At 42.5% G+C, this 27,863-nt stretch overlaps 2 protein-coding genes and 2 long non-coding RNA genes across 4 annotated transcripts in view; 2 read left to right on the top strand and 2 right to left on the bottom strand.

Annotated features, from left to right (window-relative positions):
• Positions 1-9,359, bottom strand: part of LOC309532048 — a 116,818-nt gene extending 107,459 nt beyond the window's left edge. The window contains exon 1 of the long non-coding RNA XR_014219552.1: positions 9,333-9,359. This is a non-coding gene — a long non-coding RNA (uncharacterized lncRNA). The remainder of the gene's footprint in view (positions 1-9,332) is intronic.
• On the top strand, positions 1,356-16,684 carry LOC309531936 (galactose-3-O-sulfotransferase 2-like). Its single transcript, XM_082221808.1, has 4 exons — positions 1,356-1,635; positions 6,618-6,728; positions 10,145-11,060; positions 14,226-16,684. The coding sequence occupies exons 1-4, from the start codon at positions 1,607-1,609 to the stop codon at positions 15,063-15,065; spliced, it is 1,896 nt and encodes a 631-aa protein (XP_082077934.1). The 5' UTR covers positions 1,356-1,606; the 3' UTR covers positions 15,066-16,684.
• A 1,241-nt stretch (positions 16,685-17,925) lies between these two features.
• Positions 17,926-27,534, bottom strand: LOC309532038 (aquaporin-12-like). The gene is made up of 3 exons (XM_082221994.1): positions 25,537-27,534; positions 21,083-21,199; positions 17,926-18,460 (listed from the first exon to the last, which is right to left on the bottom strand). Exons 1-3 carry the CDS (start codon positions 26,141-26,143, stop codon positions 18,270-18,272), a joined length of 915 nt encoding a protein of 304 aa, XP_082078120.1. The 5' UTR covers positions 26,144-27,534; the 3' UTR covers positions 17,926-18,269.
• On the top strand, positions 21,082-22,442 carry LOC309532075. Its single transcript, XR_014219585.1, has 2 exons — positions 21,082-21,193; positions 21,323-22,442. It is a non-coding gene; the product is annotated as an uncharacterized lncRNA (long non-coding RNA).
• Positions 27,535-27,863: the final 329 nt, after the last annotated feature.

Genomic DNA, 27,863 nt, shown 5'->3' with positions numbered 1-27,863 from the left:
GTGGGAAATGGTTTACCTCCCTGCAAATATGTACACTGTACTTGTTGGACTTCATTGTGCTTGTTCCTCTACTGATCTTGATATTTTTGTGCTGCAGTCACAAAATAGTTAAAGTAGCATAATTCAGGTATTAAAGTGGTAGATGCACAAGGAAATTGTCTGCTCAATTTTCTATGCTTTTCATAGAATGTCTCATGCCCTTCTGCCATTGTAAAATGCGTCAACTGTTCTCACATCTGGAATTTCTACATCACTTGGGATGTGTTTATGCTCAGACATGGGCTTCTGCTTCAAGTATTACAACCAAAGGGATGAAAGCAGGTGTGTGATTCATGCACACATTGGCTTCCTCCACTCGAGTGTCACAGTCAAAGCCACTATGAGACACAACAAGGGCTAAAAAAAGAGAGAAATGGAACATGACCCAATATTGGGCTGACACTGATAGAACATGTCGGGCATTCCTCTTTCTACCATGTGACTTTGGTGTATGATTTGAACTACAACTCCCATCAACCCTCGTCAGCCCAACTGGGTTGGCTGTGGCTTCTAGGAGCTATGCTTCAAAACATGTAGAGGTAACCAGGTCGGGGATGGATGCTTTAGGGAACAGAGTCTCCAGGTGGGATAATAAGGGTCTGTGCTTTTTTACTTATTTATCTGAAACACTTTTAGCCTGTTCTTTGTTGCAAGAGACAAGCTCACAAGTAAAATATAATTTAACCATACATACACTCAACTAGACAACTGTCTTGAGCAGGCTTCCCCAAATTTCGGCCCCCCAGATGTTTTGGGACTACAACTCCCATCATCCCTACTTAACAGGACCAGTGGTCAGGGATGATGGGAATTGTAGTCCCAAACATCTGGAGGGCTGAGTTTGGGCATGCCTGGTCTAGAGGAACCCCAGACAATGGCAATGCCATGGCAATCTCATTCAGAACTGGCAATCTGCCTGATGCCCAGACCTGAGAACTACCCAACCACAGGACTGCTATCTTGTCAGGGTTCAATTTCAACTTATTGATCCCCACTTAATCCACAATTGCTTCTAAACATCAGGATCTGCGTAGGTTCACTTGGCACAGATAGTTAAAACTGGGGGTCATAAGCATATTGTGCATATTGAAATCACATCCGTGGACTTCTTAGGAGGACGTGAACATTCTATTTCAATTTAATGATCTTATAAAAATATGCATGAAGAATGACGCTGTGTTATCACATGCAGAGCTGGTTGGAGAACTTGGCAGAAACCTGGGCGAGTACGCATTCATTTCATCATGTGATGTTTGCTGGTTCCTAACTATAATAGTGCCCCAGGGGAACTAGCAAAGGCATTATTCCCCATTAGTAGTGCTTTATTAATAATGTGGCAAATTCCAGGCAGCTCCTGGTTAGTGCCAACAGAAGGCAAGCCCTTCTCGTAATAAAAAAACAACAACCCAATTTTGCATATATTACCTGCAGACAAAGTAGGCGGAACTATCCATATACACGTCTCTAAGAAGAAAAGTATATTTGCTTTATACTTTTGCCCATCTCAGAGCAACCTGGGTTGATTTTGGTGAAGAAGGTACTGTTTCTGTGCTCCATAAACTAAACCATGTGCAAACTTAGAAGAACCTGGATCAAGTAAGTGCCTTTATCTTAATATTTTATTGCTGAAAAAAACAATCTAGCTATGGGGAAGGAGTAAACTTGAGCCATATGGCTCTGACACAAAGTGCTGTTGTGTCGCATACTGGTGGTAGAGAGAAACTCTGCCCCAAGCTATAAGAAAGATGGGGGGGGGGTGATTTGAACTGGAAACATTTTAGAGTGATTTCTCACTACAAGGGACAAGGTCTAGGAAGACTGTGAACAAATAAGGCCCAATAGGCTGTTGATGATAGAGCTATTTCTCTGGATACATTTTTTTACAAGCACAGCGAATCTTCCTTTTGGTTTATGCCCTCTGTTTCATTGATGAAAACCTCATTTTTATCACCAGACCCATAGACGCTCTAGGTTTTCCTTTAGAAGTTTTTTTAAATAATTAATTAATAATATGCAAGGTGGGCAGAAAAAATAGATTATGGTTTCTGGTGGACTACCAAGTTCCAGCTAGTTGATGGAATTCTTACAAAGAAGAAAAGAGCTGGATCTGACTGGATGCCACAAAGCATTTCTTTCACATTTTAAGCAAAATGCATTCACACGAATCAGTGTGTGTTAACTATGAAAATATACTGTGTATGCACACATATGATTTGAAAATTAAAAACATGCCATTGAGATTCTAGTGGTAGGAAAAGTAGAACACACAACCAACCAAGTAGAACATACAACCAGAATGGGGTGTAGGGCAGAGCCTTCCAAACTTTTCATGTTGGTGACACAGTGATTCAGTTTTACTAGCAAACCGGAGGTTAAGCTAACCCCTTTCCAACCCTGGGAGGAGCGCAGAGAGCATTCATTTGACACACATACACACGGCAGTCGACACACTAACATGTTGTGACACACAGTTTGTAAAGCTCTGGTGCAGGGTGTTTTCTACAAAAGAAGTGGTTCTCTCATTAAAAAGAGTTTTAAAGGGCACAGTAGGAGATCTTATTGCTGTTTCCACCTGATTTCTGCAACTTATCCTTCCCTCAGCCTGTCTGTCAGTTATTATTTTTATTCTGTTCTGTTTAAGGTATTTGTACACGGATTTTCAGACAGACCTCACAGGTTTACATAAAATTATTGAAACAATAAGCATCGAACTGTTGTTGAAGAAGCTTCATCTGCTCTTTAAGAAGATCATCTGATGGCTTCTATGAGAGGGAGGGGCCACAGCTAGGAGCTTGATCAGGCATAGGCAAACTCAGCCCTCCAGATGTTTTGGGACTACAACTCCCATCATCCCTAGCTAACAGGACCAGTGGTCAGGGATGGTGGGAGTTGCAATCCCAAAACATCTGGAGCGCCAAGTCTGCCTATGCCTGAGCTAGATAGTGGTTGCTCAGCAAGCTATTTCTCCTCTTCTCTAACAAAATGGTTAGTGATTTATAGCACAATCCTATACAATGGTACCTCGGGTTAAGAACTTAATTCGTTCTGGAGGTCTGTTCTTAACCTGAAACTGTTCTTAACCTGAGGTACCACTTAGAAGAAGAAGAAGAGTTTGGATTTGATATCCCGCCTTTCACTCCCCTTCAGGAGTCTCAAAGCGGCTAACATTCTCCTTTCCCTTCCTCCCCCCCCCCCACAACAAACACTCTGTGAGGTGAGTGGGGCTGAGAGACCTCAAAGAAGTGCGACTGGCCCAAGGTCACCCAGCAGCTGCATGTGGAGGAGCGGAGACACAAACCCGGTTTCCCAGATTACGTGACTACCGCTCTTAACCACTACACCACACTGGCTCTCTTAAGCTAATGAGGCCTCCCACTGCTGCCGCGCCACCACCGCACGATTTCTGTTCTCATCCTGAAGCAAAGTTCTTAAACTGAGGTACTATTTCTGGGTTAGCGGAGTCTGTAACCTGAAGCGTCTGTAACTTGAGGTACCACTGTATACATGTCCAGTAATTTTGTGTGAGAGAGTCAGTACTCATTGATAAGGAATACCATCACCTCTCTCTCCCTCTCTCTCCCCCCCCCTCTCTTTGCTGTCCATGGGAGCCATTTTGTGCTGGCACCCACAACACTTTTTATCAAGATATGAGTACTGCATTAGTAGTGGATTTACAGTGGACAGTGTGCACATCATTGCACTTTTTAAGTTGTTTTGTGATGCTTCTTCAATGCTGTGGCATCATTGCTGTCAGGAGGGGCACTATGGCACAACAAAAGCAGGAGTGGGGAGACCCCAGAACACTGGTGATATGAAAGATTATAGGATTTATTTATTTTTTTACAGAAAAATATTGTACACCAAGCAGTATGACTGCCACAACAACTTGTGCAGATGCAAATGGCATGATTGCATATAATTGCCCCAGCAACATAATGACCCCAAATCATTATGAGTGCTCACTAAAGGGGACATCTGGAAATCTGAAGGCTGCTACAGCAGCAGAGAAAGATGGTTCACTATGAGGTCATATAGTCCTGGTACACTGGGAAACTAAAGTTGACATAGCATATCTTGAATGCTACGTCCCAGCCGCAGGACAGTCAACAGCATAGCAATAGGTGTAGAAGCAAAAGTTATGTTAACCATGCAGTGGTACTTTGGTTGTCAAACTTTATCCATTCCAGGATTCCGTTCGACTCCCGGAACTGTTCGAAAACCAAGGTGCGGCTTCCGACTGGCTGCAGGAGGTTCCTGCACTCAATCGGAAGCCGTGGAAGCTGCGTCGGACATCCGGCTTCCGAAAAATGTTCGCAAACCAGAACACTCACTTCTGTGTTTGCAGCGTTCGGGAGCCAAGCCATTTGACAACCAAGGTACCACTGTACTGGCAAGATCTTCCCACCAGATCCCTGGCAACTTCACTACCACCCACCCACCCCCAATCATGGCACTGTGAGCCAACAAGACACACACATTTCTCAAGCACACCAGGCACTTATGGTGACTGCAAAATGACCCAACCTAGTGCTTACACACAATGCACATCCAGCCAAACAGAAAGAGTCCATAGATTCTCCTCATGCACAAAGTCCTATGTAGAGAAGATGGATGGCCTGCATGAAAAGCCCAGAGGTTTCCAAAGGGAAAGGTTGAGTCTCAAGGTGAGAAAAATGCTTCCATACAAACCTAGTCCACAACATGAGGTACACAGTGTTTCCATTACTGCCTTTCCCTCAGGATATGCCTGAAGGAGAGTAGAAACACCAGTGGGAAGAAGGCCACAGCAGGAAAAACCATGACCCATCTATTAGCTCAATGGGAAAGGGCAATGGGATCTAGGAAAGGATAGGATGAGTCCAGTCTTGGGGAAATGTCAATGGGGCTTCAACAAGGCATAGCATGCTTTTGCTGGATCCTGCTGGCAACAGTAACTTCAAATGGAAAAAGAGAAAGAGAGGCAATATTTATTTTTTTTATTTACTTACCATGCTTATATCTTGCCCTTCCTCCAATGAAAGCACAGAGCATAGAAAATACAGTAGGAATTAGAGCTGAGGGAGAAATTTGATTCAGTTCAGGTTTAAAGGTGAAACTATATTATTTGCAGTTTCCAGTCCAAACCACAGCTGTGATTCAAAATTTGCACTTCTCCAAATTTTACAGCCAGGCAATATGTGTATAATAGCTATGCATATAGCTGTTAAAATAACATACAAAAATGCATGATCTTGCGCAAAAAAATGCTTTGCAAAATATAAATATGAGACAAAAATGCACACAAAAATGTGTATATTAGGATAGATTTACACTGAATGATTATGCATTTTCACGACAACTTAAAATAAGCCAATGGATGTATAAAGGTGGAGAATTGAATTTAAGCCTGGAAAAATGAGAGACAAATTTACATATTTGCCCATTCCTAGTTTAATCATGTGCTCTGCCACAGTCATGCAATCTGCAAAGGAGCCCTGGGAAGACACAGAAGCGCAACCTCTCATGCTGTCTTCTTTGTTTTCGTTTGATGGTTTTGCTACCCCAGGCAGCATGTCTTGGGCCAACCCTGGGAGCAATTCTTTCCCAGGCAGAAAACCTAACTTGAGGCTATTATCATTCTCTCAGATGCTTTCCCAACTCTGTTTCAAAAAGCAAATCGAAATATGCACACTTAACCTTTATTTAAACAGGCAAACAAAACTGCTTATTGAAATATGAGATCAGGGTGCTAATATTTCAGTTACAGATGATTCAGAGCCAATGCACACAATCCTTGTTGTACAGGACGAGCTTCATTTAAGAAACGACTTAAATGCAATTCAAGCACAAAAAGTGTGTTCAGCTGAACAGTTCACCCCAAGCACGAGACACAGTTTTGTATAACTACAAATCTTCATCCTCCAACAAACGTCTTATCTTCACTACAGAACAACACAATATTCAGGACTATGCTGTACTGTACCCCGTGTATATATCTATCTGTATCTATCTATTTATAATCTTAAAAATAAAGTTTTTTATTCAGCTAACTGCTACTCAGAGTAGACACATTGAAATTAACTTCAGTGGGTCCACTGAGTAGGACTCGCATTGGAGACAACTGAAAAATTATGCAACTTATTAAAGGCTGCAGGGGCTGATGGGAGTTGTAGTTTGAAACATCTGAAAGGCAACCTTAAAGACTGGCGTATGTATCATGACATAAGCATTTGTAGACTAAAGTCCACTTCATCCAATACAGAATTTTCTGGTGGGTGGAACTTGCTGCCTGTAGAAAAACCCAAAACACATACGGGTGGGGACTAGAAAGGCCTGGGACTTTCTTGCTAATGCAAATTGGGGCTGTTATCAGAGGACAAAAATCCATCATCCTTGACTGTGTGTAAACAGGGGTTCCCTTCTCTGGGCGTGACCTTATGCTTACAGAAAGTGCATGAGAAGAAACCCAACCCAAGCCTGCTTGACATTTGCTCTAAGTCCTGTCATCTTAACTTAAACTTGTACCCATTGCATAAAATGCAATTTTTAAAAAAATCAAAAGCCCAGATTATTTGGCTGATGTTTTTCCTTCCCTGCAGGAAATGGAAACTTTCATGTAACAGCCAGCTGGGAAGACTCTGGGTGGCCCTTTTGCTCCTCTTCCTCCTCTGTCTCCTATTCCAAGTCGCAGAGAGGTTCCAGTGTATCAGGTAGGCTCCGTGGGCCCTGCGCAGGATAGCAAAGGCTGTATATATATTTTTCCAGGAACACAGATATGGAGCTGCCCAGATACTGATGCTTGCTTGCTTCGATCGGCTACCAGCTCAGTTTCATTGGTGACACCTTCAGTGCCGGTTGGGTAACTCCCTTCCAGTGAAGAGAGCAACTTCAGTCTAAAGGTGTCTTTTTTGTCAGGAACACAGCAGAGGAGTAAATGGTTTAATCTCCCCCAACCCTGTTGTAAATTTAAAAGGTTATGCCATAATAAATTGGTTAGTCTTTCACTTGCCGCAAGAACTTTTATCAGAATAAATGTAGACATTAAAATACCTGTCATTATACAAAATTAGTGTAGTGTATGAGAGAGGGAGGACGCCTTTGTCAAAAATTGATATCCAGGAAGAAATTTAAATGTTCAGGGAAAATTGCATTGGTGACATCTGTAAAAAGAATTGTTGTAAATAAATTGCATTGCCTTAATTTAGAGGGCCCATGGATTTTGCAGTTGTATGGTGGGGAAAGTCCCTACTGAACGTAAGAGTTTGCACAGAATTACTGCAATGGGTTATACATAGGGCTACCTCTGAAGACAAACAGACTCGGAAACTTCAGCTGGTGCAGAATTCAGCAGCCAGGTTGCTCACCAGAGCAAGACAGTTTGAGCATATTACACCAATCCTGGTCCAGCTGCACTGGCTACCAATTAGTTTATGGGCCCAGTTCAAAGTTCTGACCTATAAAGCCTTAAACTATAAAGCCTTGTTTCCTGCTTGGCAGGGGGTTGGACTCGATGGCCCTTGTGGTCTCTTCCAACTCTATGATTCTATGATTCTATGATTCTATGAAACGGCTCAGGGCCGCCTCTTTCCATATGAACCTACCTGGACCCTGAGATCATCTTCTGAGCCCCTTCTTCGTGTGCCTCCTCCTCGAGAGGTCCGGAGGGTGGCAACACAAAAACAGGCCTTCTCTGCTGAGGCTCCCTGTCTGTGGAATGCTCTCCCCAGGGAAGTTCGCCTAGCGCAGGGGTCTGCAACCCGCGGCTCCGGAGCCGCATGTGGCTCTTTTACACCTTTGCTGCGGCTCCGGGGCGGATACTAGCGAGGGGAGGAGGTGCATTGTGCGCCCCGACACTCCCCACTGTGGCGGGCACTGTACTGGCTGTGGCGTCGCATGGGGGCGGTGCGTGCGTTAGTCACGCACCGTCCCGATGTCACCTTCCTGCCCGCCCGCTACATTGTAAGGGGCATGTACGCTGGTCACTGTTTTGAAGGGGAGTGAAGAACACACACACACAAAAAGGTAACTTGTTAATTTAACGTTCATTTCTATGAGGAGGAGTAATTCTGAGGGGTCAAACAAAGAAATAATTAATAAAAGTGACAAAAAAGTTATTTTTATAATGACGAGTTTTGCGGCTCCCAGATATTTTTTTTCTTCGGAAACGGGTCCAAGTGGCTCTTTTTGTCTTAAAGGTTGCAGACCCCTGGCCTAGCGCCTTCATTATACACCTTTAAGCACCAGTGAAAAACATTCCTTTTAAACCCTCCCTTTGGTTGACCTGATCAACATCCTATACCCTTTTAAAATGTGGCTCTTTGGGGGGCAGTATTATTGGCTTATTGTTTTTATTTTTATTTTATATATTGTGATCCTTTTTGTGAACCGCCCTGAGACCTTTGGGTTTAGGGTGGCATATAAATAATAATAATAATAATAATAATAATAATAATAATAATAATATTTCAGCAGAAAATGCCAGCAATTATTCAAAATCATGCCCAGATGTGGGTAGCAAATGGGAAGGGAAGGCAGCCATCAGCAGCATAGTCCAGTGTCCCAAGACTCCCTTGCAGTGGCAATGCTGGGTGTCCTTTAGACCCTTGTTGCTGCTCATAATCTTGTTTTGCCTGTACACTGAGCCCCTTCACACCCAGCAACTCACAAGCCCAAAGCACATAGGGTGCTTCCTTTAAAAGAAAATAACCAAGTTTCACAGATCATTTACAAAATAGCAGCCATGAATGGTGGAGGTGGGGGAGACATCAGGTATAGATAGGACCATGGGAAAAGATAGTTTGAGGTTGAATCCTGACAAGACAGAAGTACTGTTTTTGGGGGACAGGAGGCGGGCAGGTGTGGAGGATTCCCTGGTCCTGAATGGGGTAACTGTGCCCCTGAAGGACCAGGTGCGCAGCCTGGGAGTCATTTTGGACTCGCAGCTGTCCATGGAGGCACAGGTCAAATCTGTGTCCAGGGCAGCTGTTTACCAGCTCCATCTGGTACGCAGGCTGAGACCCTATCTGCCCGCGGACAGTCTCGCCAGAGTGGTGGATGCTCTAGTTCTCTCCCGCTTGGACTACTGCAATGCACTCTATGTGGGGCTACCTTTGAAGGTGACTCGGAAACTACAACTAATCCAGAACGCGGCAGCTAGACTGGTGACTGGGGGCGGCCGCCGAGACCATATAACACCGGTCTTGAAAGACCTACATTGGCTCCCAGTACGTTTCCGAGCACAATTCAAAGTGTTGGTGCTGACCTTTAAAGCCCTAAATGGCCTCGGTCCAGTATACCTGAAGGAGCGCCTCTACCCCCATCATTCTGCCCGGACGCTGAGGTCCAGCGCCGAGGGCCTTCTGGCAGTTCCCTCATTGCGAGAAGCAAAGCTACAGGGAACCAGGTAGAGGGCCTTCTCGGTAGTGGCGCCCGCCCTGTGGAACGCCCTTCCAGCAGATGTCAAAGCGATAAACAACTACCTGACATTCAGAAGACATCTTAAGGCAGCCCTGTTCAGGGAAGTTTTTATTGTGTGATATTTTACTGTATTTTTTGTTTCTATGGAAGCCGCCCAGAGTGGCTGGGGAGGCCCAGCCAGATGGGCGGGGTATAAATAATAAATTATTATATTATTATTATTCTCCCACCTCACCATCCAGCTGCCATAGTGCTGACTTAATGCCCCCCCCCCCCCGCCCAGGCTGCTATTTGCATTGGGAGGGCAGCATCCTGTGTATCTTGGCTCATAGCCAGTGGACATAAACATTTGTATGTCAAGGAATGCTGGAGAAGCTGTCTAGATTTGTTTATAATAGGGGTGGGTGATGCAAGAGAAGTATGGCAGATGATGGGACCAAAGGGTTTTGTCTATATGGGGAGAATTATAATGTTACTGTGTGTACATACAGTAACAACCATGCTATTTTATTTTTAGATTTAAAGAATGAAACACTTACCTGCAGTAGTTACATTAGGGTCCATACAGAAAGGAAATGCATGTGAATTGGGTGGAGTGGAAGGGATCCAGGGAAAGCAAGCAATAGGAAGTGGTTTTTGGAAAGTGGACACAGAGCGCAGGAGATGTCATTTTCAACCCCGTCTGAAGGATCTGATGTTTTTTCCATAGCAATTGTAGATGCGATTTCAAACAGAATCAGCTTTCCCTTGAAGAAAATAGAGCCAGTGAGAATTCCACCCAGGTTCAAAGGAGCCCAACTTATGCTCAACTTATGCAGAAAAGCACCGCACCAAAGAGGGAGCCCAGGCCCAACCCTGCAGAGAAAAAGAGGCTAGCCACAAAACTGAACACAGCCTTCAACAAAACCAAACTGCTGGCTGCCAGCTTCGGCAGCGAAGAAGAGTTCTGGCAAAACCCATTTGTGGAGGGTGATGAGAGGGCGCAGGCTCAGCATACAGCAAACAGGCTGAGAGACTGGTGGAAACACAGCACCCCAAAAAATCCCGGAGACGACCAAGTAGTGGTGAACTTTGCTGATGATCAGACATCTGCTGTTGCAACAAAGGATGGAAGTTCCCTGATCAAGGTGGCAGAACCCACAACAAGGATTTCTGCAGGGGATCAAACAGCACATGTCAAAGACCCAGAAAGACACCCCTTTCCGAAGCACACAACAATGACTCAATCAGAGGCCTTCAGTGCTGTAGGAGACAGAAGAACAGTTGGGATGGCGTCAGCAAAACCACCAACCATGAAACTACCTCCACCAGAAAACAATATTCTTCCCAAAGTTGGAACAGCAAAGGAGGGAGGGAGCACTTCCAGCCCCTCTCAAGATTCAACATGCATGCCCAAGACCCACGTTGTTTTCCTCAAAGTGCACAAGAGTGCCAGCAGCACCGTCATGAACATCTTGTTCCGCTTTGGCGATACTCGCAACCTTTCCTTTGCCTTGCCAAGCAATGGTGCCACTCAATTGTTCTATCCTCATTATTTCACGGCAGCAGCTGTGCAGGGGTTTTCTCCCCAAAAAGACCCCCAGTTCCACATTATGTGTCATCATATGAGGTTCTTTCAACCAGAGGTAAGAGCTGAGCAGCTTTTTCTCTCTAAAATTATGGGTAGGAAACTGGTTCTTTCTAGAGGTGGACAAGAACAGATTTGGTAAGGAGTGGGAAGGGAAGCTCAGTGGGGCAAGGGAGAGATGCTGGAAGTCATGAGTGGGTGAGAAGAAGGACTAGGAGTGGAGCCACTTAGGTGCAGAATATGCATCTTTCAATTTATGAAACTTTGACCAGCCTTAATCTACACTGAACAGGATGCCATCATTGCAATGTAAAGTGATAAAGGTCATCAGTCTCTGTTAGAAAAGACTGGTGATAAGGTAACAAGATGAGTCCCATGCTGATTACAGGAGGGAACAACAAGGTGAAATACGCAAGCATCTGTAGGATAGGAGGCAAATTCCTTAAAGCAGGGGTGAGCAGAAACTAGATCAAGATGCAATGGAAAATCTCTGGGTGCTTTGCAGTAGGTTGACAAGGATTCCCAAATCCTAATTGTTCCACAACAGCAACAACAAAATGACACACACCTCTGATCTAGTGGCATATTTTGAAGTGCAGAAGCTCATCATGACAGCCCTGATATTCACAGCTGCAAGGAGAGTTTGAAATGCATAAATCACACCCACACATCGTAGTTCTGACTGCAAAGGTTCAACCTGGAGTTTATGGGGTATTAGGTGAAGGGGAAGTACCTCTGGTAAGGGAAATTTTGTGTTCCTTTTCGGGTAGTTTGTCAACTTTTAGTCCCCCACCTTGCACTCAGCTCTCACCTGTGGCTCCTAGAAGCTGTCAACACCCTGGGAATGGCCTTGACTGGCAAGCTAAACCAGTCAAAGATAGTTGATGGGCCTCAAACCCTTGGTGAGTTAGGGACTGCATGTGAAGGCAGGCTCTGGTGGGTTGAGCGGACAAGACCAATAGTTGGTTCAAAGGGTCAGGAAGGCAGTTTCCGCACATGCTGAAGGGGCTTGTCATCCTGTCAAGCCCATCTAAGAGAAGGAAAACTCTGGTCCTAAATCTCCACTGTCTTGCGAGATATCTTCAGGAGAATAAAAGGCTAAGGAGTAACCCTATACAAATCTGGAATGGCATCTCTAAGAAGAATGGCGCCATGTATTCCTCCTTCCAGAAACTCCTGCAGCCAAGCTGGTGCCAAACAAATTGTTCTGATTTCTTTTGGACCACATCAGGGAGGCCAAGAGTGAGGGTCTTGTTGTCTGGGCAGCCCAGGACCTCCATCACACTTCCCAAGCTTGCGCCCCAGCACTTTGGTGTTGCTAACACAGCGCTTTGACTTCACCCCCAAAGGCACACTCCATTGTCTCTCGAGACAGATGGATGCCAACCATTAGGTTCAACTTGTAAAACACATTGAGCTCACTCAAATGCAAACTTCAACTTTTAATTGGAAACACAAACAATCTTGCAAGGAGTTGTTATCATTTAAACTGCTAGCAAGAAGAACTCTGGACATGCCTTTTATTGCACATTCTTGATTATTTGTGTTCATGATGCTATTGAAACAGTCACATGCAATCCTGTTTTCAGTACTGTTTATTATTTTATTTTCATTGTTCATTTCATTTCTATACCACTTTATATTTTTAAGCGGGAAAATCTCAAAGTGGTTTACAGCCTACATTAAATAAAACAATCCAGAAAAACATATTACAGGAAAAAGTCAAATATTAAGTATACATTCAAAGCAACATCATTAACAGGAAACTAAAATACTGTCTTAAAGATTTCAAAATAAAACATGACAAATGAGGTCAAGTTCCTATAATGTCTGAGCCTGGAGAGTGGTTTGTTTGTTTGTTTGTTTGTTTGTTTGTTTGTTTGTTTGTTTATTAACTAGCTAGTCAGCACAAGTCAGCATCTGAGAAAACAGTTTGTTTAATTAATTTGTGGGAATCAAACGACAGTTTCTGAGTTCGGGTATCATAAGGGGAAATGTGGTTAGTGTAAAACTGGGAACAGACAACCTTGGTTTCCTCTTCTGGTGTACAAAAGAGAGGGGAAAGGGAAGTATGCAAGCCTGATGTTCAGTGCAGCTTATTCACATTGTAGCGGGGAGTCAGTTTTTTGTTATGGCTAAATCAGGCAAATGTAGTCTTTGTTTCCCTTGTAGGGATCAGTAGGTCAGCTGGGTATGGGTATTGCCATTACAGTGGTACTTCGGGTTAAGTATTTAATTCGTTACGGAGGTCCGTTCTTAACCTGAAACTGTTCTTAACCTGAAGCACCACTTTAGCTAATGGGGCCTCCTGCTGCTGCCGCGCCACCGGAGCATGATTTCTGTTCTCATTCTGAAGCAAAGTTCTTAACCCGAGGTAATATTTCTGGGAGTCTGTAACCTGAAGCGTATGTAACCTGAAGCGTATGTAACCTGAGGTGCCACTGTATATGCTGAATACCAGGAGTACATACCCTCCACGGGCCCCACTCCCATCTATTGGGGGGGCAAGATTGCATGAGATTGTGGCACCCAAAATGGCTGCCATGCTCTCACATGAAAAAACAGGATGTCCCCATTTTATCAGAACAGTTGAGGGCAAGGCTCCCCCACCCCCAGCCGGAACTCGCCGGAACTCAGTTCTGGCACCTCTTAGGTGGGCACCATTGCCTTTATAAGAAAACAAGGAAGGCATTCATGGTGAGTTCCAACACCTCTTTTTCTAGAAAAATGACACTGGTTTGAGGGATATGGGAGTAGACAATGTAGTGCCCTCCAGATGCCACAAGACTAAAACTCCCATAATCCCTGACCATTTGCTATGCTGGCTGGGGCTTCTGTTGTTTGTTCCTGCAAAAGTGTCAGAGTGGTCGCACTGCTTCATTTCCAGTGTGCTTATCCTGCAACCTCCTGCTGAAATCCAACACATTTTTATACCACAACTATTCTGGTTTACTTTTTTGCACTGCTTTTCTTGCACCGTAGCCCTTCCAAACAGCAATCATGTGGCAGCATTGGGGAAGCTTCACAGAACAAGGTAAAGCAGAATAAATTCACCACTGATGTGCTATTATTGTGTCAGGATTAATAATAAGTTGCACAATACACCACCATTAAAGCAGCCTGGCATATAGGGACCAAGGAGCTGTGACAAAAGTTCAATGAAAAACGTGATTTGGATTATTTTTAATCTTTTTAAAAATGTTTCCTCTGTTTGCAATCCCAGGTTGCTCGAGTCATGCCAAACACAAGCTTTTACTTTTCTATCCTCCGGAATCCCATTCATCTCATGGAATCATCCTTCGCCTACTACAAAGGGTCCTCTGCCTTTGCCAAAGCCAAGAACTTAGAGGAGTTTCTCAATGACACCTCCAGGTTTTACAGTGCCTCAAGCAGTGATAGCCAGTATGCCAAAAACCTAATGACGTTCGATTTTGGCTATAACCACAACGGGAACTTCTCCGCAAAGAATGTCCAGCTCATGCTGAGAGCCATTGAGGCCGAATTTGACCTTCTCCTCATCTCAGAGTACTTTGACGAATCCATGGTGCTGCTGAAGGAGGCCTTGTGCTGGGACCTGGGTGATGTGGTCTCCTTCCCTCTCAACAGCAGAGACAAGAGCACAAAGTCCCACCTTTCCAAAGACACCGTAGAGAAGATAAAAAGCTGGAACAAGTTGGACTGGGAACTCTATGTGCATTTCAACAGGACCTTTTGGGAGAAGATAGACAGGCACATGGGCAGGGAGCGCATGCAGCAGGAAGTGAGGGCGCTGCAGCAGAAGCGGGAACAGCTGGCCAAGATTTGCCTTCAAGAAGGTGGCAGCGTCGCCCCTATGAAGATCGCAGACCCAGCATTGGCCCCGCTGCAGTATGGCAAAGCAAAAATACTAGGCTATAACATAAAGCCTGGGCTGGATAAGGCAACAAGGCAGATGTGCCAACATCTAGTGACACCTGAGCTTCAGTATAGTAGCCTCCTGTATAGGAAACAGTTTCCCCAGAAAACTTTGACACCCAGAAACCCAGCTCACTTGCCAAATCTATACAACCGCAGGGCAGTTTGAGAACAAATCTGTGAGACACGTAGGAACAAGGTTCTGATCATAGTCGACATCAGGACTAAAGCATGGTCAGCTGCAAAATATAACGTCTAGCACAAGTCACCTACTACCAGGGCCTTTAAAAACGGTATTTTGATCCACATGGGAATCAAAATCCACCTATTCCTGTGCTGCCTCCCACCCTTCATCTGTAATACCAGAGTCCCTACAACTTCCCCTCTTCTAAAGAGCCAGTGTGGTGTTGTGGTTAGAGTACTAGACTAGGGCCTGGGAGACAAGGGTTCAAATCCCAATTAGGTGGTCTTGAGCCAATCACTGTTTCTCGCTGTAACCTACCTCAAAGGGTTGTTTGGGGGGTTAAATGGGGGGGGAGAACCATGTCAGCCACCTTGAGCTCTTTTGAGAAAAAACTGGGCAATCAATCAATCAATCAATCAATCAATCAGCAAGCTGACTCTGGGAAACCACTATATAAATGTAAAAAAATACAAAATAAAAATGCTAGAAGTAACCAAGCAATAATTAATTCACATTAAGTTGAACTGAACAAAAATCTATTTTATTAGCAATTGGCTTATCACCAAACATCAAGAACTGCCAATAGGGAAGGAATTTCTAAGAGATATAAATAATATCTCCCCAGCCCCAAATCCTGACAACCAACTTGAAATTAAGTTTTGTGTGGGTCAGTACATTAAAGGATTTCTCATCATGTGTGGCCAACTCTACTCTGATGACTACTTCCCCATCTGCTTTTAGAGTATTGGTTCTATTTGATACTTTCAATATTACCACAAAGTCCTTTTAAACTATCACAATCACGTCTCTTGGGGGGGAGGAGAGATAAAGCAGACACAACATGGAAACGGACACTTTTCAAAGGCAAACTGATTTCAAGGACAGAGTTAAGAATGGATTTCCATAGACGGTCAGGGCTTACTCCCCCCCAAAAATATGCAAAGTAGGATTGTAGTCTTACAGAACAATCTTAACCATGCTTCATCAGAAGCAGAAATGAGCCCTATTGAATTCAGTGGGGCTTCTAGACGAGTATGTGGAGTTAGGATTGCAGCCTTAGTGCTTAATTTAGCTGGATCATACTTCTAATTTGTAACGAGGGCAATCGGTTGGCATTTAAGCAATTGAACGAATTGTTTACCTTACTCATTGTTTACAGAGAGAGATGTGCTTTCCCCATTGCAAATGACTTAATTCAGATCAGCTGATAAGAACACATTGTTATGAGGTATGCAAGGAATATATTGAATGACTGTGTATTTATTATCCCTTATGTACTCAAGGGTAGAGAAAGTGAGGGTGCAAAAGGATACAGGGTAAGTTCAAGGTGCAACACAGGTGCAAGGAGCAAATTCCAGATGGAGTGTTGATTGTGAATCGGGGCTCTTCATTGACACAAACTTTCAGCGTTGTCTATGTGATGTCGCCATGCCTGTCCTCTTCCCCCTGCCCAGATTGAATATGGATTTCCCTTTGCCATAAAAAGTCAGTAAGTCAATATTAGTTGGGAATACAAAAGAAAGAAAAAAGTTTGTAATATGCACTGGTATTTTATGTGGATTCTTTTTGGAAATTTAATAAAAATACTTTTTTTTAGCCAGTAAGTCAGCTGCTGTACATCTGCTGTCACCGCTGGAAGCTTATTAGCACATTTTGGGGTGGGAGCACTCAGTTCTCTTGACTGTGGTTTGTTTAAACTGATTTAAAGATTGTGTTTTTAAATTGCTGTAACATACCCCGAGAGCTCATGGTAAAGGGGAGGTGAAAAATCTAATGAATAAGCAATTGCACACACAAAAAAGCTGTTGCACACTTCCAGTGCATTACACAAGTGCAAAAAATACCCAGGGCTTTTTTCAGCCAGAACTCACCAGAACTCAGTTCCAGCAGCTCTCATATGAAATCATATGATTCATATGAAATCAAATATATGATTTAAGTGTCAAACCCTTATTAACACATAAGGAGGAATCTTCACTTACGCAGGAGTTCTGTTCCAGGCCGCGATATGAGTCAGTGGGATGCATGTAAGTCCCTTCTGGTCTGATCCGGTCTATTTTGCCCCCACACTACCCAATTCTGACCCTATTCTGCCCCCACCAGCTTTCAGCGCCAAAAACGTCACACATGTGTACGGTCCCTCGCGACTTGAATGCATGTGAGTTGCGAGTTGCCTGTACATTCAAGAATGCCAAAGATCCCACCATATTATATAATGGGGCTGGGGAACTTGGACTACAGCTCCCATCATCCTTTCCCACTTTGCCACACTGGGTGGGGCTGATGGGAGCTTGGGTCCAACAACATACAGAGGGCCACAGGCTCCTCCCTTATTTAATCCCATATCACAGAACATAAAGATAGCCAGTGCTTTTTTTCTTAGGGGTACTTTCATTTTGACTCAAGGAAATAGTTCAAATCGGGGGAAATAAATACAGTAAATGGACAAAAGTACAAAGATTCATAAAATGTTTTGGGGTATGCGGACCCCTGCGTACCCATAGGAAAAAAGCACTGAAGATACAGTAGTGCCTCGCAAGACGAAAAGAATCCGTTCTGTGATTCTCTTCGTCTAGCGGTTTTTTTGTCTTGCGAAGCAAGCCCATTGACGGATTAGCGGATTAGCGCTATTAGCGGCTTTTAGCGGCTTATCTGCTGATCGGATCAGCTGATAAGCGGCTTAGAAAAAGGGGGGAACCAGCAGGAACTCGCAAGACATTGTCGTCTTGCGAAGCAAGCCCATAGGAAATTCGTTTTGCAAAGCACCTCCAAAACGGAAAACTCTTTCGTCTAGCGTGTTTTCCGCCTTGCGAGGCATTCGTCTTGCGGGGCACCACTGTAGCTAACTTTCTGTGGGAGGGGGCCACAAGGTACTACATTATCCCACCCATTCATAAGAATGCTACAGAATGAAAAATATCCCGAACAGGGCACTAAGAAGACAACCTGAATGTATGGAATGTTAAGGGTCTTAACTTCTACAGACCTTTGCAAGGGCCTAGCTCAACGCAATACACTGGTGATATGGCAGCACATGAGAGATGACTTTTTGTCCCTCTTTCCAGCCAGAATGCACTACAAGCGACCTCAGGAACACAGAGAGATGCTCAAGGTCTTCTTCCTCATGCCAAATAATAACAATCAAAGACTGAAAGGACCCCCAGTGCCACCCACCAATGCCAATCTCTTTCACTCTGTTCTGTCAGATGGTCCTGAGCAGCTGGTCGCCTTCTGTGTTTTTGGCTGTCTTTGTTCAGCACCAGACACTGAAATTGCTTTTCCCTTGGGGATCCTGTATTTGTTCTTTTGACTGTACAGCAGGTTTGTCTGAAAGAGTCGTGGGATGTTCCCCCGATACACGAACAGAGCTACCAGCATTCCTGGAAGAGAGTCAAGAACAAGGAAGACTTAATCAGTCTGCACAAAAAGTCTGATCAGCTTATTGCTAGAATGACCTTATAAAACCTGCAGGGATTGCAACTATTTGTGAAAAGACTCCGAGGCCTTCATACAAGGGCACCTTCACTATAGGCAAGCTTGCTCCAGATTGGAAGAACCTAATGGGGCATCAAACACATCTTATCTTGAATTAGAGAAGAGAAATAAATCTTTCTGAACTGCCATTTTGTCCCCATTCATTTTTTATTTCATTATATTAGTTTGCTTTTGTTTTAGAAAACAGTATGTTGATTTTGTCAAAGACTTTCTAAGACAACATTGCTGGCAATTAAGATAAGAACTATAAACTTGCAAAGACTTTCAAGGCAGAATAGAACAATGCTGTTTATGTTTTGTTGCTGTTGTTGTTTAGTAGTTTAGTCGTGTCCAACTCTTCGGACCAGAGCACACCAGGCACTCCTGTCTTCCACTGCCTCCTGCAGCTTGGTCAAACTCATGGTCGTAGCTTCGAGAACACTGTCCAACCATCTCGTTCTCTGTTGTCCCCTTCTCTCCCCTTCTCCTTGTGCCCTCAATCTTTCCCAACATCAGGGTCTTTTCCAGGGAGCCTTCTCTTCTTATGAGATGGCCAAAGTATTGGAGCCTCAGCTTCATGATCTGTCCTTCCAGTGAACACTCAGGGCTGATTTCCTTAAGAATAGATAGGTTTGATCTTCTTGCAGTCCATGGGACTCTCAAGAGTCTCCTCCAGCACCATAATTCAAAAGCATCAATACTTTGGCGATCAGCCTTCTTGATGGTCCAGTTCTCACTTCCATACATCACTACTGGGGATATCATAGCTTTAACTATATGGACCTTTGTAGGCAAGGTGATGTCTCTGCTTTTTAAGATGCTGTCTAGGTTTGTCATTGCTTTTCTCCCAAGAAGCAGGCATCTTTTAATTTCGTGACTGCTGTCACCATCTGCAGTGATCATGGTGATCAGTGTTTATGTTTAGTCAGCCCTAAATAAGGGGAAGAGAGCAGAGGCTGCAGGCTGGGGAAGAATGATGAAGATTTCTGGGTCATGCTCTGTTACATGTTCATGACTGTGGCTGCCTCATAACATATAGAATTTCATTCTCGGCATTTGGAAGTCAGAATTTAGCTGGTAGGCAGGATTTTAATTGTAGCTTCTATGTTTTAACTTGTTTTAAAGCAGTAGTCTTCAAACTTTTCAAAGCTGTGTCCCATCTCTGGCACAAACACACCCCACTCCTCCCCAACTTTTTTAAAAAACCAAATATTATTTTTTTATCATTCCACCTCCTTAAATAAATAAACATAATACTTTTTTATGGCAACAAAACCAACTTTGTTTCATTTACTGCTTGCTAGTTTTTGTTAAGTGCAAGCCTGTATATATATATATACACACACACAACATCTTAATTTAATGTTTCCAAAGCAGCTGAAAAATTCCCATGTTCAGGGTCAGAAATTCACAAATGGCTTCAGATCCATTCATTCCTTCTACTAATGGAGTTTGTCTTCTCTTTCCCAGGAATTAGGGGGGTGTAGTTCAACAGATGCATTGCTAGCTTCCTGGAAATGTTCAAACTCATCCGATCTGACTGCTTGAGATGCATCTCCCAACTTCTTTCAATTTTCTACTCCTGTTACTTTGACCACCTCCCAAAATGTCTGCAGCCATTTACAAAAACTTTTTTTAAAAAATTATAGTGATCCCCCACTAGTCTGGTTGGGACCCACTTGTTTCAGTGAGATAAATTACAGTCAGATATAAACTACCTGGGCCTTAGAATAACACCAAATAAATCAAAATAAAGCTAGTTCGCCAGAAGTGGCTTAGTCATGCTGGCCACATGACCCGGAAGCTGAACGCTGGCTCCCTCGGCCAGTAAAGCGAGATGAGCGCTGCAACCTGAGTTGTCCGTGACTGGACCTAATGGTCAGGGGTCCCTTTACCTTTTAATAAATAATAATAATAATAATACTTTTTTTATATACCCCGACCTTTAAACACTTTAAAACACTTAATTATAAAAGCAGCATAAAATACAGTATAAAAGCATGAATAACAATAAAATTCAAAAATCAATTAGATAATCCCCAGGCTAACTAAATTGGTCCTACTTGGGCCAGCAAGGCGGCCAAAGGAGAATTAGCTGTGGAGTCTCAGAGCGGGTGATCTTCATAAAAAGGGAGGGGGAGGGAAGAGAAGAGAAATAAAAGATCAGGCTGAATTCAAATTAAAGGTCAGACGGAATAGCTCTGTCTTACAGGCCCGACGGAAGGAGGTTAAATCCTGAAGGGCCCTAGTCTCATGGGACAGAGCATTCCACCAGGTCGGAGCCGTCACTAAAAAGGCCCTGGCCCTGGTGGAGGATAGTCTGTCTTCCTTAGGGCCTGGGACCTCTAAACTATGGTTATTCATGGACCTTAAGGTCCTCTGTGGGGCATACCAGGAGAAGCGGTCCCGTAGATATGAGGACCCTAAGCCACAAAGGCATTATTTTAGGCATTATTCATCCATACTACAAAATTTTGTCACAGCTGCAACCATAGTTGTATCTTGCACTGTCTTGAAATCTGACTTACCTGCAGTGGGCCCCAACCAATACACTTGCATATACTCTGGTAAGCTGTTCTCAGAACAGGAAAAAGTCACAGCAAATGCCAGGGCAGGGTTAAAAAAGGCTCCTGTGAAAGGTGCAGCTGCAGGAAGAGAAATGCAAACAGTTCAATCCACCTAATCAAATTGGCTTAGACACCAACATGTGCATGATAAGATCTATTAAACTGACCTGATGAAAGGTGTTTAGTTTGAAACAAGAACAGAAGAATCTGGGAATTTAATCTGAAGTACTGAGTTGCAACTCTGCTAGGTAGCGACTCAGGAAAGCAATATGCCCTGGGTCAGTGCTGTCTCTCTCTGGGGAGATCCATACCAGACATTTAAGGCACATTCAACCCAACCTGAAAGCACATGACATCCCCCAAAGAATCCTGGGAATTGTAGTCCGTCCGTCCCCCACAGAGCTACAATTCCCAGCACCCTTAAACTACTTTAAGGATAAGATGGTTCCCCCCTGCCGCACCCCATCACCAATTCCATGTACAGAAGCTGACAACAGTCATACCCTCTAACATTCTTCAGATGAACATAGGGACATTTCTCACTCCCTGTCCTCTTCTACCCCACATTTTGTGTATCACCCCTGCCCAAGAGCATTTCTTATCAGGAGAATGGTAAGTGCCACCAACAGGGCAGCACACACACCCTCCACTGTCCTGAGAAAACCCCTTAATCCTGGTTTTATTTTATTCTTTGGTAGATTTATTTTTAAAAAGCACACTGATAAATAGATTATAGAAAGGGGCAAGACTGGACATGGACACACAAAGCGTAAAAAAAAAAAAAAATCAAGACTCCTTGCGCTCTGCTCCCCCTTTCTTCCCACCCAGGGTGTCCTTGCCCTCTGTCTGCCCCTCAGAGTCAGTGCATTATGTAGGGCTGGGCGGCGGCAGCCTCTCCTCCCACCAGGCGCTGAAGAAGGTTGAGTAATAGAGATAGAAAGCCCTCTACTTCTGAGCACAGAATTCATTCACAGAGACCCAGTGAAAGGTGGAGGGAAAGGAAATTCTAGTTCTAGAAGGACCTAGACCTTTGATGAACAAGCAGAGAGCAGTAAAACCAGGCATGTTGTATCTTCAGGAAGCCTTGAGTAGAATGGGCACTGTGACACATCTATCCTCAGCAGCAAGAGATGCTACAGCCTCCCATTCTTCGGTTAGGAGCCGTTTGAGAATCAATGAATCAAAGAGCAAATCCTCCTGGTCCCATTTTTCAGATCCCCTATAACTGTGATTTCTAGCGGCCTCTATCACTGTCAATTTCAAGCACCACCTTAGCTTCTTATTCCCAGGATCTAACCCTTTATATTGCCCTTAGGCATAATAATTATTTGAAAATATGGGAGGATATTAAAAGAAACCTACAAATATGGGGTAGAATGAAACCATATTGTCAGGAAGGCAGTGTTTAATGTCTGGATAAAATACAAAGATTTACTAGAAAATAAGACCCCAAGGTGGTTGTCACCAATGGAAGCTAAGGCTCAGAAAAGACTCAATATGGAGGCCAAATGGCTGAAATATTGGGAAATACTAGAAAAAGATGGAGATACTTGGAGACTGCAGAGCTTTGAGAAACTAAAAGACAAAGTGCGAGATTGGCTACACTATGCTCAGATCAGGGAGGCTTTCAATTTGGATAAAAAAACAGGCTTCCAGGTGGAAAAATCGAAATTAGAAACAGAACTGTTAGAACCTAAAACTAGGGTACTTTCAAAAATGTATAACTTGCTGTTAAAATGGAACACACAGGACGAAACGGTTAAATCAGCTATGATAAAATGGGCGCAGGACATTGGCTATAACATTATGTTTGCTGACTGGGAATGATTGTGGACCACTGGTGTTAAATTTACGGCATGTAATGCCTTGAAAGAAAATATTATGAAAATGATATATAGGTGGTACATGACCCCAGTCAAGCTTGCAAAAATATACCACTTGCCAGACAATAAGTGTTGGAAATGTAAAGAAACTGAAGGAACATTCTTTCACCTCTGGTGGACGTGCCCAAAGGTCAAGGCTTTCTGGGAAATGATATATAATGAATTAAAAAAGGTATTTAAGTATACCTTCCTTAAGAAACCAGAGGCTTTCCTTTTGGGCATTGTCGGCCAAATGGTGTTAAAAAAGGACAGAACTTTCTTTATGTATGCAACAACTGCAGCAAGAATACTGATCGCAAAGTACTGGAAGACACAAGATTTGCCCACGCTGGAAGAATGGCAGATGCAACTGATAGACTATATGGAACTGGCAGAAATGACTGGCAGAATCCGGGACCTGGGAGAAGAGACAGTGGAAGAGGACTGGAAAAAGTTCAAGGACTACTTGCAAAAGCATTGTAAATTGTATGAATGTTAAGATGATGCAGGATAGAAAACAATCTGGCATTAGTAAATTAGTGGAAAGATGTATGAAAATAAGCGAACCATAAGAACAAGGTTGAAATTTCGATTAATAGTATGTCAAATTTAAATATCTAAATATTTGATAATAAAGTTCAAAATTGGAGACATAATATTTGAAAATTACAAAATAAGATTTGAAAGAAGATGAAGCACTGCTGAATATAACTTTATAAATGGGAACGCAGGAAAGGGAGATGTGAGGAAGTCCGAAAGGAAGGTTATGGAAGTTTGGTTTAGTGAAAATTAATTATGCTGTATGTTATTTGTTTTGTGTTTACTTTTTTTTCTATGTTGGTGATGGTGTTTTATGTGTTGGGTGATGTATTGTTTAAAATCTTTAATAAATATTTTATTTTAAAAAAAATAGAATGAAACTTGCATTGCTGGGTAGAGTGTCAACTATAAAAATGAATGTGTTACCAAGAATGCTATTTTTGTTTCAATCAATACCGGTGACTGGCAAGACAGATTGTTTCAACATATGGTAAAAGACATTTCTAAATATATCGGGCAATGGGAAAAACAGAGAATGAAATATTGAGAGATGCGAAAGAGAGGTTTTCCCCTGCTGGATATGAGATTATATTATGAAGGATCTTGTCTGCACTGGTTGTAGGAATGGTTGATATTAAAGAATCCTCACATTTTAGATTTGGAAAGTCATGATAATATTTTTAGTTGGCACGCATATTTGTGGTATGAAAAAGTGAAAGTACCTATAGGACTTACAAACCATATAATTAGGAAAAATCTCTATAGGGTATGAGATAAATACCAAAATCTATTGGAGACCAAAATACCACTCTGGCTTTCACCATTGGAAGCCATAGCGGTGAAGAAGAATATGATAGAAGGTTGGGCAACTTACAGAAATTTATTAAGAGAGGAGGGAGGATTTAAATTAAAAGAGTTTAAGGATCTATCAGAAATGTTAACAACATGGATACAATACCATCATTTGAATGAAGTATTTAATAAAGATATGAAACAGGGGTTTGGGCAACAATTATTACAATTGGAGAGAGACCCATTAGACTGTAATGTTAAAGTGATGTCTAAAATGTGTAATATCATTGGAATGGAAGACAAAAGACAAGCAAGTGAAATCTTCAGTGAGACATTAGGCAATAAATATTGGTCATAATATAGAAATGCAAGCATGGAAATGATTATGGACTATGGATATAAAATTTACAGCAAGCTATGGTTTAAGAGAAAATTACATGAAAATGTTATATCTAACACCTAGTAGATTGACAAAAATGTATAAATAAAAATTGAATAAGTGTTGGAAATGTAAAGACAAAGGCACATTTTTTCATATGTAGTTGGGGCTTACTGGGAAATGATATATAACGAATTGAAAAAGGTGGTTAAGATTTTTTTAAAAAATTAAAAAACCAGAAGCTTTTCTCTTGGATATTATAAGAGCAGAACTACCTAAACAGTATAGAAATTTATTTATGTATGCAGTGACAACTGCAAGAATGTTATTTGCCCAAAAATGGAATGATGTCCTGATGAAAGAAGAATGGCTACAGAAACTTGGGAAGAATAAGAAATCAAGACAACAAACTTTTTATAAGGGAATGGAAATGGTTTATTGAAAATTTACTAACAAATTGTAAACAGATTAAGACATTGGCAGGATTACTGTAATAACTTGCAGTTTCAAAAGCATATATGAAAACAGATTAATAAAAGAATAAGTTAAGATAATTTGGAATATGTAGGAAATGATGAAAATAAATTTAAGGAACCGCAGAAAGAGGAGGAAGTTGAGATTTGAAATGATAGAATTATTGTTGAACTTTTGTTGAAATGTATATAAATGAAAATTATAAATAAAATTATACATTTTTTAAAAAGTCACACAAGCAAATGACCCTTATTTACTGCATGGCCAATTCCATTTATATACAAAAGTACAGCACAGATTAAATTGTTTGGTTAAGTTTCTAAACATATAACATTGGGAAGAGGAGGAGACTAGATTTGAATCCTTACCTGTGTAGGCCAAGGCAGTAACAGTGAGTGCAATGACAGGGGCTCTGTACATGGGAGAAATGGATTGGAACCTGAGAATCACTACGTTGAAAAAAAATGAGCATGTGGCTTCCACAAAGATGCCATGGGAGACAGATGTTCTGAGCGATGAGCTGCAGTCTTGGGCCATTATGTTTTGAATCATGTGGAAGTCTGTCAGTTCCCTGGACCAATATAGCTTGGTCAAGGCACCAGCTGCTATCATCCCCATAAACTGGGCCAACAGCTTGGAAACTGTGGCCACAAAAGGAGAATCCAAAGCTAAAAATTCCTGGAGGGAGACGGCAGGGTTGGCAGAAGCTCCATCAAAAGAAGCGCCATGAACCAAGAAGAGAAGGAAGAGGAGTGTGAAGCTCACATCTGGGCCAAAGCCACCAACCCATGGACCAATCTCCACAAGCATCTTTAGCTCCAGGCAGCAAGCACACAGCTGGAATGAGCTGGCCAGTTCGCTAGCAAAGTACGAGTACAGCTTAGGTGGAAAAATTCTCTTGGAGAGCCTCCTGGTCACTTCACAAAGGGCGACAATGGAGAAGAAAAAGGCTATGGAGACGTTCAAACCAGCCATGCTGGAAGTCACACAGGAGATGGGAGGTGCCCTGTAACGCAAGGATCAGCACTGCTTAAAAGAGGGGGAGGGATAAGGGTTAGCCCACACCTGCTGTTCTTCCACAGAAAGCCATTTTTAAGCAAACGTGGCAAAAGCTGACAGGTCAGTAGGGTCACAGAAATCTCTGGGGAAACCAACACATTTTGACACCATAGTGCAACTGCCTCGGACAGAGCTACTCCCTTATCACTGCCACATCAGCAATAGCCAAGATTTCATTTTGCCTCTTCTATGATTACCACCAACCCAGTCAAAACGTATTAGCTAGAACACAAAGAAACTGGTTCGGAAAGCAGTAAAACCAGTAAGTAATTTAATATTTCAATCCAGCATTGTGACTCCAGGAGCACATTTGAGATATTTGCTCTTGCAAACAAAGTTAATTTTTTACAGCTGAGGACGATATGCTCCTGGGGCTCATTTACTTCCATTCTTGCTGCCTGGGTTATTGGCTAATATCACCAGTTACACAAACACACAGCCCAGGCATTTAGGTTCAATAGTATTTAGGTTCTTCAGACTGTGGCGTTTATTTTTAGTTTGTCTCTGGTCACCTTCACAATGTTTTCTTCATACCAAACCAATAAGACACACAACTAAGCATGAAGAGTGAATAAAGAGATGAATTATGGACCCACAAAATTCAGGTCCTTGAGTAAACAGGAAGGCAATCTCATGCCATGATCAGAGTGCCTGGCTGAGCAGGAAGATCCAGATTGAGATACCTACTCTGATATGAAGCTTGTTCTATCTCACACGCTCTCAAGGAACCAATCACAAATGGTTATTTTGGGATCTACGTAGAGGGAACCACATAACAGGACACTAGGCTCCTTGGATAAAAATGAAACACGTGGAACAAAAATGAAATATGTAGTAAGCAAGGTGCAGCTCTGTAGAATTCGCCTGTGGGTGTGAAGCAAGACTAACTTCTAGTGATTGTTCCTCCACGTGATTCCAGCTCTGAAATTCTTCGCCACTTTTCGCACTTCATCCTTCTTATCCACCTCACTGGCAATTTATAGGTATTCACAGCATGTACAGAATTTGGGCCCAATAAAGCTGCCCCCTCCAGTGCTTAGTGTATGTTGTAAACTGAGAGAACACCTTGTAAACATGACTAAAAAATAATGAATTGTCATTGCTAAAATCTAGTATTTTATATGGTTTCCACTCTTCATTTCTCCTACCTCGATTAAAGTCAGTGGAGGCAGGTCTATTAGGGCAACAAGGGCTTAGCCCTACCATGTAAATTATCACAATTTTTAAGAGACTTTCCATCAAAATCTCAAAGCCACTCTTCTGTGAATCTCCAGTTCTCTGGTCAATCAGTTTTCTGCATCACCCAGATTCTCTCTCTTTTTTAAAAATATTTTTTTATTAACAATCCAATCAAATCACATTAGTTCCAAATTACAAAACCGAATTTTAAATTTTTGTTGGGGGTACCCATGCTTCGAGCTCAGAAAGGGGTCCAATCATCTCTTATTTCTGCTGTTTTGATGTTCACTGCATCACCCAGATTCTCAAAGCAAAAAAAGCATTGCTATGACCAGGAGGCTCCATCCATTTATCACCAAGCAGGAATAAAACATGATAGTAAATCTGAATAATAATAATAATAATAATAATAATAATAATAATAATAATAATTTTTTAAAAAATTGTCCAGTAGCAC

The sequence above is a fragment of the Podarcis vaucheri genome, assembly GCF_965113315.1.
Source record: "Podarcis vaucheri genome assembly, chromosome: 5".
Lineage (NCBI taxonomy): Eukaryota > Metazoa > Chordata > Lepidosauria > Squamata > Lacertidae > Podarcis > Podarcis vaucheri.
The sequence above is the reverse complement of the archived record's forward strand: the minus strand, read 5'-3'. Positions and strand labels throughout refer to the sequence as shown.

What these genes read in the sequence shown, in the direction of transcription:
- LOC309531936 (XM_082221808.1), top strand. Translation starts at nt 1,607, where the DNA reads ATGTGCAAACTTAGAAGAACCTGGATCAA. An exon ending in CTTAGAAGAACCTGGATCAA is followed by an intron (nt 1,636 to 6,617) that starts GTAAGTGCCTTT and finishes CCTTCCCTGCAG; the next exon opens with GAAATGGAAACTTTCATGTA. An exon ending in GAGAGGTTCCAGTGTATCAG is followed by an intron (nt 6,729 to 10,144) that starts GTAGGCTCCGTG and finishes TTTTTTCCATAG; the next exon opens with CAATTGTAGATGCGATTTCA.
- LOC309532038 (XM_082221994.1), bottom strand. Translation starts at nt 26,143, where the DNA reads ATGGCTGGTTTGAACGTCTCCATAGCCTTTTTCTTCTCCATTGTCGCC. An exon ending in TACTGCCTTGGCCTACACAG is followed by an intron (nt 21,200 to 25,536) that starts GTAAGGATTCAA and finishes CTCTTCCTGCAG; the next exon opens with CTGCACCTTTCACAGGAGCC. An exon ending in TTGGTTGGGGCCCACTGCAG is followed by an intron (nt 18,461 to 21,082) that starts GTAAGTCAGATT and finishes ACTCTCTTCCAG; the next exon opens with GAATGCTGGTAGCTCTGTTC.